This window comes from Peromyscus eremicus, chromosome 16_21 (genome assembly GCF_949786415.1).
Source record: "Peromyscus eremicus chromosome 16_21, PerEre_H2_v1, whole genome shotgun sequence".
NCBI classification, from domain to species: domain Eukaryota; kingdom Metazoa; phylum Chordata; class Mammalia; order Rodentia; family Cricetidae; genus Peromyscus; species Peromyscus eremicus.
The window spans coordinates 15,260,061-15,273,266 of NC_081432.1; the positions used below are offsets into that span (position 1 = coordinate 15,260,061).

The window sequence follows — 13,206 nt, forward strand, 5'->3', positions numbered from 1 at the left end:
CTTAGGGTTTCTACTGCTGTGAAGAGACACCATGACCATGGCAATTCTTATAAAGGAAAACATTTAATTGAGACGGTGGCTTACAGTTCCAGAGGTTTGGACTATTATCATCATGGCAGGGAGCATGGCAGCTATGAGTACAGCAGTGTGCAGGCAGACGTGGTGCTGGGGCGGAGAGTCCAACATCTTGACCCAAAGGCAACAGGAAGTGAACTGACTCACTGGGTGTGGCTTGAGCATATATGAGACTTCAAAGCCCACCTCAAAAATAACACATTTCCTCCAATAAAACCATACCTACTCCAACAAGGCCACACTTCCTAGTAGTGCCACTCCCTTTGGGGGCCATTTTCTTTCAAACAACCACAATCACCTAATGCAAAATTATTTTTAAAAGACAGATGTCCTTTTGTAATGTCCAGATCACCAGAATTTTACAGAAGCACATATGTTAATGGTTTATAAAGCCAATACCACCTGCTTATTCATCAATAACCTTAGAAGTGGCAAAGCTACACAGAGGGAAGGAAGCTACAAAAAGACACTCGACACAAAACCACACCTTAAAGTCTCCTGCATAATGAGCACTTTAAATACAATTTCTACTCAATACATTTTGTTAATCTATAATTTAATCCCACAATTGCTGGGATTCAAGGTATGAGCCACCCAGCTCAGGAGAATATGATTGGAAAGCTTTGATGCTGAGGTGGGCAATGGTGTTCAGCTGTTTGTACTTCAGGAGTGCACACTGCTACAGGACAGCTCCGTGAGAGCTGTGAGACCCCATGTTGAATACATGGTATGAGGCATCTGAGGATTTTGAGAGGTGGGCTCATAGTATACAGGCCATTTAGTGGCCTCCCTGCCTCCTGGTCACCAGAGAACAGAACACATTTGCTCCCCACAGCTCCTCCAATGCTGTGCCCAATGCAAAGAATCCACACACTGAAACTGAACCAGAATAAAGGCTTCTTCCTGGACGGACCTCATCATAGCAGTTGGAAGCAAGCGGGCCAGCAAGCTTACCAGTGAGACACTAACCGAAGTGTAAAAGGAAGGGGGGCACTCACAACCCACACTTGGGTATACTAGGGTGCAGGGATAATGGTAAACCTACTTCTGTCTATTGAGGTTTCTTTTTTCTTAAAGTTTATGAGTTGAATCGTTGTTCTGCAAGAGAACGGAAACAAATGTGATCGGAACCACCTCGCTGACTGCAGTAGCCAAGCATTCATGGTGGGTGCTCACCTTCCTTCAGCGTCTCTTTTGTTAGGCTCCTTCCATAGTGCTGGTTTTGTGTCTCATAGCTGTCAGAATGAACATGGTAAACCTGTCAAAATAAAGGAGCAGTGAACAGTCAAACAGTAATACGGGGGCCCTTGGCCATGCGTTTCACCACTCGTTACACGATCCCTCGCACAGACGTGAAAGAGCACCTTGCATTCTGGCGCCCCACTTCTGAAAAGCTGCTAAGAGTAACAGATTTTCAACATGACAGAATTATCTATTTCAATCCATCAAAATTATTCACAAATTTACAGGGCCAAGATGAGAGCATTTCTTTCTTTGTTGTTGTTTTTGATTTTTTTTGTTTTTGGTTTTTTTCGAGACAGGGTTTCTCTGTGTATGTAGCTTTGCACCTTTCCTGGAACTCACCTGGTAGCCCAGGCTGGCCTCAAACTCACAGATATCTGCCTGGCTCTGCCTCCCAAGTGCTGGGATTAAAGGCATGCGTCACCACCGCCTGGCTTGAGAGCATTTCTTAATATTGCAAGCTTAGCTGAGTGTAGTAACACATGCCTCAACACTTGGGAAGTAGAAGCGGAAGGTCAGGAGTTCAAGGTCATCCTTGGCTACACAGCAAGTTTAAAGCAATGGACTACATGAAATTCTGCCACAGAGATAGAAGTTCAAGTGGAGAGGAGCTGGAATGTAACAGCGATACTCCCCCCCACCCCATGCAAACAGCCCTGGGCTCACTCTCCAGCACCAATAAAAAGCAGGTGTGGTTGCACACGCCTGTAATATCAGCACTTATGAGATAGAGGCATGAGGATTGGAAGTTCAAGGTGAGTTCACCCACACAACAAAGATGCCAGGCTTAGCTACACGAGATGGTGTCCTCAAAAAACAAAAACAAAGGCTGGAGAGATGGCTCAGAGGTTAAGAGCACTAGCTGTTCTTCCAGAGGTCCCGAGTTCAATTCCCAGCAACTATATGGTGGCTCACAACCATCTATAATGAGATCTGATGCCCTCTTCTGGCATGCAGGCATGCACGCAGACAGAACACTACATATAATAAATATAATAATTTTTTTTTTAAAAAAAAAGCTTCCAAAAAATGTATTCTTACTACAATGTCTTTTATTATTACTTCCATCTAAAATTGAATTCTAGAGTCAGGTGAGTGGTGGTGGTGGCGCCAGTTTAGGGGAAGCAGAGGCAGGAGGATCTCTGCGCCCCAGCCTGGTCTACAGAGAGAAACTCTGTCTCGAAAAACAAAACAAAAAAAGAAGTAGCCATGAAAGTAATTGTATGGTTGGGCGTCACCACAACATGAGGAACTGTATTACAGGGTTGTAGCTTTAGGAAGGTTGAGAACCACTGGTCTAAGACGTTGCCAAGTGCCTGCCCGGGAGCAAAGCTCGCCTAGCTGAAGACTGATGCTCAACACAATGCAGACTGCCTCAGCCACCAAAGCTGTAGACTCCCATAAGCCAGCACTCCACCTCACAGACTGTGCCAGGACACCCTGCACAGTGGCGGAGCGAGGCAGACCCATGGCTCACTGTGACATGGTGGGTAATCGCAAAGCCTGGAAACCATCACGGAGCCACCAAAAGGAGCATGCGTGTTCGATTATAGTATGATAATACGAGCCACCGAGACCTCAGGATAGGTTAAACAGGAGAAAGAGAAGACACAGACAATTTGTGACTAACGAGAGAGCTATGTCACAGCAATGAAATGACTTTACACAGGAAAGGAACTGCTTTGGTTTTCAAGGGGAGACAGCTCAATCGGCAACTCACCAGCCTAGCATGGTAAGCATGGGGTTTCTTGAAACAAACAACAACAAAAGCCCACAACAGGTAGAAGGTGAAGAATCATGAGAGAATCAATAGTGGAAGATTTTGGAGAGCTGGGAGGGAAGGAAAAGCAGGGGACAGAGGAGAAAGCTCCTTTTAGACTGAGAGCTCCATCCTAAGAGAAGGTAAGAAAAGACCACAGAGCATGTGTGGGGTCCAAGAGAACTCTGTACGTGAGCCCTGGGGACCAAACAAGTTGTGACACTTTCACAGAAAGCTCCTTTATCCAGTGAGCCATTCTGCAGGCTCCTTTTTGTCTTTTCTTATAGGCTCGTGTTTATTATAGTTTTCTGAAGTGAAAAACCGCTTGAACAGTTCTTCGGCTTTATTGATCAAGACATCAAGTCCAACATGGGGTTTAACTTTGCTGTCGTCACTGGCATGGTAGTAACCTCCCACAAAGCTTCCTCTGAATGCCCAGAAGGAAGCTCATCTGTCACTTGACCGTGCTTACAAGCTGCAATCATTGGGCACATCTAGACACACTGGTTTAGAGGATCACGTGCCACATTACTTCCCAGCTGTGGTTTCAATAATCCTTCCTTCCCATCATACGCATTCTGGTATTTGTGTTGCGACATCGGAGGTGGGAAGCGACCATGTGATAGCCCTACAGAATGACAGCAAGTCTTTCCCGTCTCTGAGGCTTGTGCTCTGGCCCTTCAGAATGTGGTCTCAGGGCACAGACGCTCAAGTTAACCTTCTGCCAGATGGCATATGGACAAAAGGTCCAGACCACGAGAGACCCAAGCAGCCCCAGCCACCAGATGACACCAACCTCGTATCTATTCTGAGGTGAACAGAATGTTCACATATCAAAGCATAAATATGAGATTCTTATGTATCAGATAAAATAAAAAAATTTAAATACTAAGTCATAGAACTATGTGCAAATAAAAACTGTTTTAAATAAAAACATGAAATAATGTGGGCTCTTTTGCTATTTATAAAATAGTTCTTTTCCACAGCACCTGGGAGGCAGAGGCAGGTAAATCTCTAAACTCAAGGCCAGCCTGGTCTACAAAGCAAGTTACAGGACAGTCAGGGCCACACAGTGATACCCTGTTTCAAAAAAAGACAAAAAGTATAAAATAGTTCTTTTCTTATAGGGAAGCTACAATGAATATGTAGCTTTTAATATTTATTGTGCACTTAAGCTTAAAACGTCTTTAAAACAAAATCACCAGCATTACCATCTTTGGGTCTGGTCATTGTGTATTAATTACCTACTAGGTGTCAGGACCGGTGTCACGGACCACAGACCAGTGAGAGACAGATAAAAACCCTGCCCTCATAGCTCACAGGCCTCCTGGACGACCCACCCGCACAGGGCCCTCATTCTTCTCTACCAGCACTGAGGTAACACCTGCCGTCTCACGAGTGGTGTGTAAGGGGAGCACACACGCCTCACCAAAACCATTCTTACCCTCATGCCGAGCACCAGGAACCCGATCTCCTCCATCAGAGGGTACTTGCTGACCTGCTGCTGGATTTTCTCTGATGAGGCAAAGGGGTCATAGCTCTTCCGCCCTATCTTCACATCCATTATGCAGGGCTTATTAAACTTATGAGTCACATCTTCCAGTTTTAGGTATACATCTGTTATTAGAGAAAAACTGTAATTAACCACAGGCAATCCTATCACTCAAATAACCTCCAGAGGAAAACAAAGAGGAAACGCTAGCGGAGAGCAGACTTAAGGTAAATCTAGAGTCAACAGATTCGTGAACAAGCATAAACGTCAGAGAACTGCCTCCCATGTGTGACCGCAGACGTCACTGGAGCAAAGCGAATGTGCAGCGTTACAAAGCCATGGGAAGGAACTCCATCCCCTGTGAACACAACGCCACCCGGGCTCACAATGAGATTTCTTATGTATTTAAGAATTTCATGGTTTGTTCTTCATGTGACATCAGTAAGCTTGGGACTGAATCCAAATGACACCACCAAATTCCCTCTCGCTACTTTCAAACGCACTGTTGCTCTGTCTGTCACTCACTTCAGCCCCCCTCCCCTCCACATCTGCCCACAGAAGACTGGCTGTCACACCACAAAAGCCCCTTCTTGCAGTTTACCTTGAAAGCAAGGACCCAAGAGCAAAGAGAGAAAGGAGAGAAGAAATAATTCTCCCTCTTCCTAAGGAAAACAATCCTGTCAAAATTCTCAATGAAATCATGATTCATGTTTTCGTTCTCGGGGCTGAGGAGATGGATGAGTGGGTACAGTGCGTACAAGCACCAGGAGTAAAGTGAGTTAGCATCCCCAGAACCCACATAAAACAAATACATGGACAAATAACCTGCACCAAGCCCTCCTACAGAGAGATGGGAGGCAAAGGTAAGATCCTGGGGAACTTGCCTCTGGCGTAGGCAGCAGCCCATAGGGGATCCTGTCCTGAACAAGGTGGAAGGTGACAGCCAACACCCAAGGTTGTGTCCTCTGATTGCTACATGTGTGCCATGGCTCATACATGTGCATGCATGCAAAATGTATGTGTGCACACACATAGTATAGTTGGAGAAAGTTTGTGTTTCCTCTAAACCAGGTAAAGGGCACCAGAGTCAGAGAAGCCCTGTGCTCTAACTAATGTCCCGCTTTCCTGTCCCACCCAGACTGGCACAGTTTTGAAATTGCGACAAAGATATTTGTGTGGAACCAAATGAGAACTCAGACTTAACAGGGATAAACCTTCTGCAGAGGATGAGGGTAAAGAGGCAAATGGTATCCCTTGATCAAGCAGGGCAGGCAGGTTAGCACTGTGTCAACGGGACAGCGGCCTGGAAGAGCAGTCAAGAAGTCTAGGAGCCTGAACCTGAAACAAGCCGCCCAGGCATCTCACCAACAGGCCTGGACACAGCCACAGCACAGGCCCAAACAGCAAAGGACAAGTGGACACAGCCAAGTTTCTGTGTTTGAAAAGCCAACTCCAGGATGGGGAATCTGGGAGAGGATAGCTTCCCCTTACTGCAGTGTTGAAGAGTGTCAATGACAAGGCTCACATCCCAAGTATAGTAAAGACAAAAGGCCTTAACAGGGGAGATACCCGGCATCACAGCCACATCGTCATTAACTTGGAGACGACATCAGAGTCACACTGAGGTAAGGCTGGGTATGAGTGCGTACTGTCAGTCGGGAGGCCTGTACACATCTCAATGGAAGGCTGTTTTCTATGTGCCAAATGTGGATTTTCATTTGTACCTTTTCTTCATAGCTGTAAAAACTAAACATCAAAACCTGCTTTAGGCATGCAGAGTTCTAGGCCTCTGGGGATGGGGATACATGCCTGTCATCTCAACACTCAGGAGACTAAAGCAGGAGCACTAAAGTAGAGTAAAGACCAGCCGGGGCATCACGGCTCTCAGGCCAGCCCTGGGTACACTGTCAGCACTTGTCCCAGAACACTCAAAAAGGAAGGAACATGAGTGTTCTTAGGAGAGAACTGGTGCTGTGTAACACCACCAGTTAACACAAGCTTTTGAAAGAGAGAAGTAAGAAAGCGGGCCACAAGCCGAGTGCCAGCCTGTGAGACTGACAGTTGTCTTGTCTGTAAACCTGAATACTGGTTCCCTTTGAAAAGACGTTACTGGCAAATTCTTTCAGTGGTGTAAGTAGAATAAAGCTCAAGTCAAAGCAGGTCAGTCTTGAACTCGGTTATGTAAAGATCAAAGGTGTGTCTACAGGACTGTCTTCTGAGGTAACTGCAAACCAATAACAAAAGATGTCTCCTCGTGGAGGCCCCTCTGGGTCCAGAGTGGAACGCTGTTTTCCCATGGGTCAGTTGCAGCTGCGCACTGAATGGAAAGAGGAAGAGATTCCTGACATCTAGGAAGTACGGAGGTGGGGCTGGTTTCCAGCTGAGGTGTGTCTCAAGCATTACGGTGTGTCATGGTGCAGACCTCAGAAGTGCTCCTGTCACAGTCGGGAACCCAGCCCCCAACCACAGTCACCGCAACAGGTAAACATCTGACACAGCTTGGAACTGGGATTCCAGAGGTAACCTGCTTGGGACAGTTCTCCGGATCTTCAGCTCACGCCACAACACGTAATTCCCTCTGTGAGAAGTGAGTGATCCCTTTGGTGGGAACCAACAGGGAGAAGAAGGGCTAGGGTCATGTGCAGAAACAAATGTCAGCTCCACCATGCGTCAGCCTAGCATGTCCCTGCACCTGAATGGCATATAAGATTGGAGAGTCCAGCGCGGGCCCACCATGAAAGAGAGGCATCATGGTCCAGAGTGCTAAGGATGTGTCAATACAATTCCAGAAGTACCTCCCATGGCAAGGTACTACTCTGAGACAGACAGGCAACAGCATTTAAGCCTTGCCTTCCAGAGCTGATCCTGAGGAAGAGAGGTAACACTTTATCCAAACAGTGCCTGGTGCCACCTGGTACTCCAGAGCACTGGGATTGGACTGCAAGGATACATTAAGTACTAAACATGAGCATGACTGACAGGTATTAAAACCCATGTTAGGTCGCCATGCATGCAAGTTGAACTGCAGCGTCCAGAATAAATACAAATGCGGACTGATTCCCTGGAGCAAACTTTTTCCGTTCCCAGTAAGACAAATACAATGTAAGAACCACAAAATAAAAAGGCATAATCACAACTCAATCAGGCCCTGGATAACAGATACCTTCCACCCTGAAGCTAATCCTAAGCCTTGGCCCACAGTTAAACATTAACAAGAACATCTATTTATTACATATTGATTTTATCTCAGGCTGAAAAGAGCTAAGGCAGCAAAATGCAATCTGATCGCCAGGCTCATGCAGGCCCTTGCGGGTGCTCGGCCGTCACGATGTATTTCCCCAATTTCCTCCATGCCCACACAGACACACCTGCTCACACTGCTGCCAACTACACCAATGCCTCCTGCTAAAGAAAGTCTTATGGATTAGCTTCAACCGTAGACAGAAAAAAATGCTGCACCAGATGTGAGAACTACTTTTCTGACGCTGTATTTCCTTCCTAATATGCTATATCCATAGCTTAGGGACATGGCAAAAAAGGAAGTGGCCAGGTGTGGCGGGGAACACCTTTAATCCCAGCACTCTGGAGGCAGAGGCAGGTGGATCTCTCTCTGAGTTCCAGGCTGCCTTGTCTGCAGAGTGAATTCCTAGATAGCCAGAGCTATGTAGAAAGTCCCTACATAAAGAAAAAGAGAAGTGCTGACTATATACACATATTACACATGTTTATGTTCATCTGAGTCATAACTATCATGCCCAGTTCTCCAAAGAATCTTCTCAAGAAATATTTTCTTTTTAAAAATTTTTTTATTCTATGTATATGACTTTTTATCTGCATGTATGTACAGACACCAGGTGTATGCAAATGCCTGCAAAGCCAGAAGAGGTATCGGATCCCCTGGAGTTATAGATCGTTATGAGCTACCCGGGTGCTGGGAACTGAATCCAAGAATAGCCAGTGCTCTTAACCTCTGAGCCCTCTCTCCAGACCTTTCCAAGAACCTTGTTCAGCTGAGTATCTCATTACCCAGACCTCTACCCACACTGTCCGCAGCACAGACTGTTCTGTGTCAAGCTGCAGCTGTCAGCACAGCTCACTGGGACCCGGATAAGCAAGCTTCCTTCTCTGGTCTCATGAATGGCACTTCTGACAAGTGCCACTCACAGCAAAAGGGGGAAGGGAAGACGCTACAATGCAAAGTGTGTTTACAGCCACGTGTCGGGCAGAATACGGAGAATGAGGACCTGTGGATGTGGCAGCATACACCTTTAATCTCAGCATCCAGGCAGCAGAGGCAGGTCAACCAGGACTACATAGTGAGACCTAGTTTCAAAAAAAAAAATTAAAAAAGACCCAAGGGCAGTTACAATGGTCTGTGGAGTAGTTGCTCAGAATGCTATTCTCTATCATAAACATCTGCATATATTTGGGACTAAGATCTTTAAGAGAGTAAGACAGACAGACAGACAAACAGACAGACAGAAAAAAAGATGGACTGAATGAATCCAACATTGCTAATCCAAACATCTGAAATCCGATCTGGGCCACACTCTGAAAGTTTGTGAGCACCAACATGGTGCCATAAATGGAAAATTCCATGCTGGCCTCACAGGTTAGATTAGAGTCTAAACTCGGCACAGCACAAATGCCATCAAAACTGCCTTCAGTTTCCATAAAAGTGGGTCTCAAGCCTGGGCCTGGGGCCTATCACCAAGACACCTCTGTCTATGCAAATATTCCCAGACTGGAAATACTTCTAGTCCTGAGCATTTCAGTAAGCGGCACTCACCATGAAGACCACAGAGCCTCAGCTTTCTCTAAACTATAAAGTACAAGTGGTTCTTAAATACCCCACGTAGCCCTAGAATGACCACTATTCAGCTAGGAATTCCCCCAGAAAGGAGCCCAAGACATCCCAGGAGTGACATCTGACACACTAAGTTAGGAACCAAAGCTCAAAAAGTGTTATAATGTGGTTCAAGACCCACATCAGCAAAGCCTGCAGCTTTGATTAACTGAACCCGTCACCAGACTCCAAGACGGATGCACAAGATCTCATTTCTCCCCTGTGGCACTTCCCAGGGTTTCCCAAAAGCCTGCAGGTTGGGAGTACGGCGGGAGACAGAGCTATGCTGGGGAGGCACTTCTGTGTGGGTTCTTACTGTTTTATTCTTTAGATAAGAAACAAACATCTGTAAATTAGTACAGTACTAAGATGCACTCATGCAACTGTAACAGATTTATCAGTTCATGTGTAACAAGTCATTCAAGAAAATGGTGATAAAAAAGTGAAAGTACCAGTGAGTTTTGTTTAGTGAAGGGAGGAAAGGAAAGCACATTCATTCCATGTTTTACAGCCTTTTACACGGACCCTCATAAAGCCAAGCTTGGGAACTGAACTGAGAGAGGTATGTAAAATGCATTACCGTTTGGTGCGGTGGGAGGGGACCAGACGCCGTAGTACTTGGGCAGGTGTTTTCGCAGCTCCAGGAGAACAGCATCAGCACAGTCAGCAGCGTAAACCTGAACAGAGAGGGCAGCGCTCATCAGGGTTCCGTGACCCCTCAGGGGGACCAGGCATAACAGATTTGTAACTCATCTGGCATGGCTTTGTAATAATAACCAGCTACTTACAGCACACTGGTGGTCCTGGTGATCCACGGAGAAGACTCTCCTGGTGATAAGTCCTGCCTGTCGATGTCTTTCAACTATCTGCCACTAATGTGAGTTGTACACAACTGACCCGAAATTCAAAGTAATTCTCAGGACACACGCAAGTAAATTCTGGTGGGTGGGGGGCAACTAGGCTAACTTTTTGCGCCATTTTTATTTGTATTATTATTTTTTTTTTTTTTATTGAGACAGGGTTTCTCTGTGTAGTTTCGGTGCCTGTCCTGGATCTCACTCTGTAGACCAGGCTGGCCTCGAACTCACAGAGATCCACCTGGCTCTGCTTCCCGTGTGCTGGGATTAAAGGCGTGCGCCACCACCGCCTGGGTTTATTTGTAATTTTTAAATTCGTTCATTTAATGTGTGTGTGTGTGTGTATGTGTGTGCGTGTGCCTGTGCATGTGCGTGTGTGTGTGTGTGTGTGTGTAGTGGACAACTAAGGACACCAATTCTTTCCTTCCACCATGTAGTGCCCAACCAAATTCAGGTTATCAGGCTTGGAGGCAAGCTCCGTTACTGGCTGAGCCATTTTACCCGTCCCCTTGAACAGTCTGTAACACTTGCCTGGTTTTCTCACTAAATTAAATAGTTTACATATTATCTAGTTTATATCTATGAAACAAGTTTTATTCCTTTTAAACTCTGAGGGCCAGCTTTAATATATGTCTAAACAACACATGATTTTATGAGTGAGCATACCACACAGGTTAAAATGAAACTACAATAGCCTTTTAAGAAATGTATAAGATAGAATTTCATTTACCAGAAGCTGAACCTCATATCTAAGAGAAAGGGGAAAGGAAATAAATTATCGTCTTTCTACCAGAAATTGACTGAGAAACACTGACTACCAAGTGAGCAAACCATGTTTCATCTGTGCAGTGTGGGCACACCACTCATGACCAGTAGTCACGCACAGGCTAAACTGAAGACTGGAACATCGTGCTCTAATCCTAATCTTCAAGCCTCTCAGGAGTGAAGGAAAGAAATTTTCACTTCTCGGGAATCAGTCATTTACAGTGTGAGCTTTGAGCCACCACAATTCACCTGTGGGACCCAACCCCAGTGCCTCAGATGTGAACACATCTGGAGACGGCATGCATGACCGTCGTGGTTAAAACCAGGGTTTGTCATGCTGAGGGTGTTCTCAGGAAGCACATTAAGACACAAACCCCACAGAAGAAGATCTGAGGAGACAGCCTATGAGCAGGAGACGGAGAGAGGCCTTCAGAAGAAACTCCTGACTGCAGCCTGACCAGGAGGCTAAGAGTGAAACACTTGGCTTCTGTATTTCAAGCCAAACAACTTGTGTTCCTTTGTTATGGCGGCCCTAGCGAGTGAGCACACCACCTGACCTCCCACTCCTTGTGTTAGGTGAGGACTGTCTGGAAGAGCGCTCTCAGAGGGTCAGAGACAACACGGGACAGAACAGTGGGTAACAAGAGAGGAAAAAGGAGCTCCCAGTGGGGTGGAGGCACCTTCCCTGCTCTCTTATCAGAGCCAGGAAAATCAATACAAGCCCAAACAGAACCAATTAGAGTGGGGTGTGGTGGTGCACACCCGTAACCGCAGTGCTTGGGAGACTGAGGAAGACGGCTGGGAGTAAATTCCTAAGCTGTAGAATAAGACCCTTTCTCCAAACAGCAACGCGAGAAAGAAACACTGATCAAAATGCATGACTTTGTGTTTGCGAGGACACTCACTACCAAGACAGTGAGAAGAATGGCGGGAAACACCGACAAGCGGCTGTGTTTGATCAGGGCTTGTATCCACACTGTAAGGATGTAACTGAACGTTTTATAGACACTTCAACTGCAAAATGGGAGAAATATCTGAACAAGATTACCCGAGAGGACACACAGAAGCCAGCAAGCATGTGGGGGGGGAAAGCGAACCTGTGGCTGGTGGAGCCCCGTGGTTAAAACGTTTTGAAGTTAAGAAATAGTTGGTGGTCACGGAACACTGTGAACACGCTGAGAAAACATTCTGGGTCATATGATGAATGGGGTATTAGGAATGAGCTCTTCTCCCACAGTGCAGAGACACACTGAAGACTGGAAGAGGCAGAGCATAGAGGCACCCGGCCCTGGGAAGGCTGAGGTAGGGGCACTGTGAGTCCTCGGCCAGCCTGTGATATACAGTGCGGCCCCACCTAAACAAGGCAAAACAATCACGACTCTAAGAAGCTGTAATAAAAACACTAACTTAGCATTTCTGAGAGCGACAAATTCTCTGTTGAGTGTTGTTCAAATTGTGGGTCACGACCAGTTGATTGAAATCAATGTAGTGACTCAGAATAAGGATCTCCAGGACGTGAAACAGAACAGAAAATACTAGGTTGCAGCAGAAACCCTGGAAGATAAACCGTTTTCCACAAAGCACGGAGCTCGTCTGTTACTCGGGGGACCCGGAGCATGCTGTCAAACACGTTTCTCGCTCTGAGTCACAGCAGAGAACTGAAGGGCCCGTAAAACAACAAAGCGCCCTGCGTCACTTACCATGGTATAAAATTCCAGCTCTCTCGGGCCCCGTGGCGGCGGCTGTAGCTGCTTCAGAACTGTACCATCTGGGTGTTGGAGTATGCCTGCACAACAGAAATCAGGCGATGGTCAATGCTCTGCTTATGGTACCCTGCTTCCCAGGGAGCATCTGCTCCTGACTGAAATAGCAGGCCAACCACTTCCATTAAGTATAAAGGTTTACTGTTACTTGTTGCAGAAGTTTTAACATTCAACTAACATTTTCAGTACTTGCTACAGAGAGAGACCAGCGCGCACTTAAGCGTTATTATCTTCAGTTCTTCTCCCTCAGGGAGTCTCTTAGGGGCCCCTGGATTTTCTAGAAACTTCTCAGTCATAGATTTTCTATGATATGTTATGATTAAATAAAGAAAACAAAAAGCAGTAACACAAATCCAGCTCATTTTTATAAACAGGAAAAAAATGTGTGTTTACAGTAGCCATATACG

At 46.1% G+C, this 13,206-nt stretch overlaps 1 protein-coding gene across 1 annotated transcript in view; it reads right to left on the minus strand.

Annotated features, from left to right (window-relative positions):
• Positions 1-13,206, minus strand: part of Ipmk (inositol polyphosphate multikinase) — a 36,104-nt gene that overhangs the window by 7,235 nt on the left and 15,663 nt on the right. Inside the window, exons 2-5 of the mRNA XM_059282176.1 lie at positions 12,737-12,822; positions 9,995-10,091; positions 4,521-4,693; positions 1,252-1,333 (exon numbers count right to left, since the gene is read on the minus strand). Of these exons, the coding sequence (XP_059138159.1) occupies positions 1,252-1,333; positions 4,521-4,693; positions 9,995-10,091; positions 12,737-12,822 (438 nt within the window). The remainder of the gene's footprint in view (positions 1-1,251; positions 1,334-4,520; positions 4,694-9,994; positions 10,092-12,736; positions 12,823-13,206) is intronic.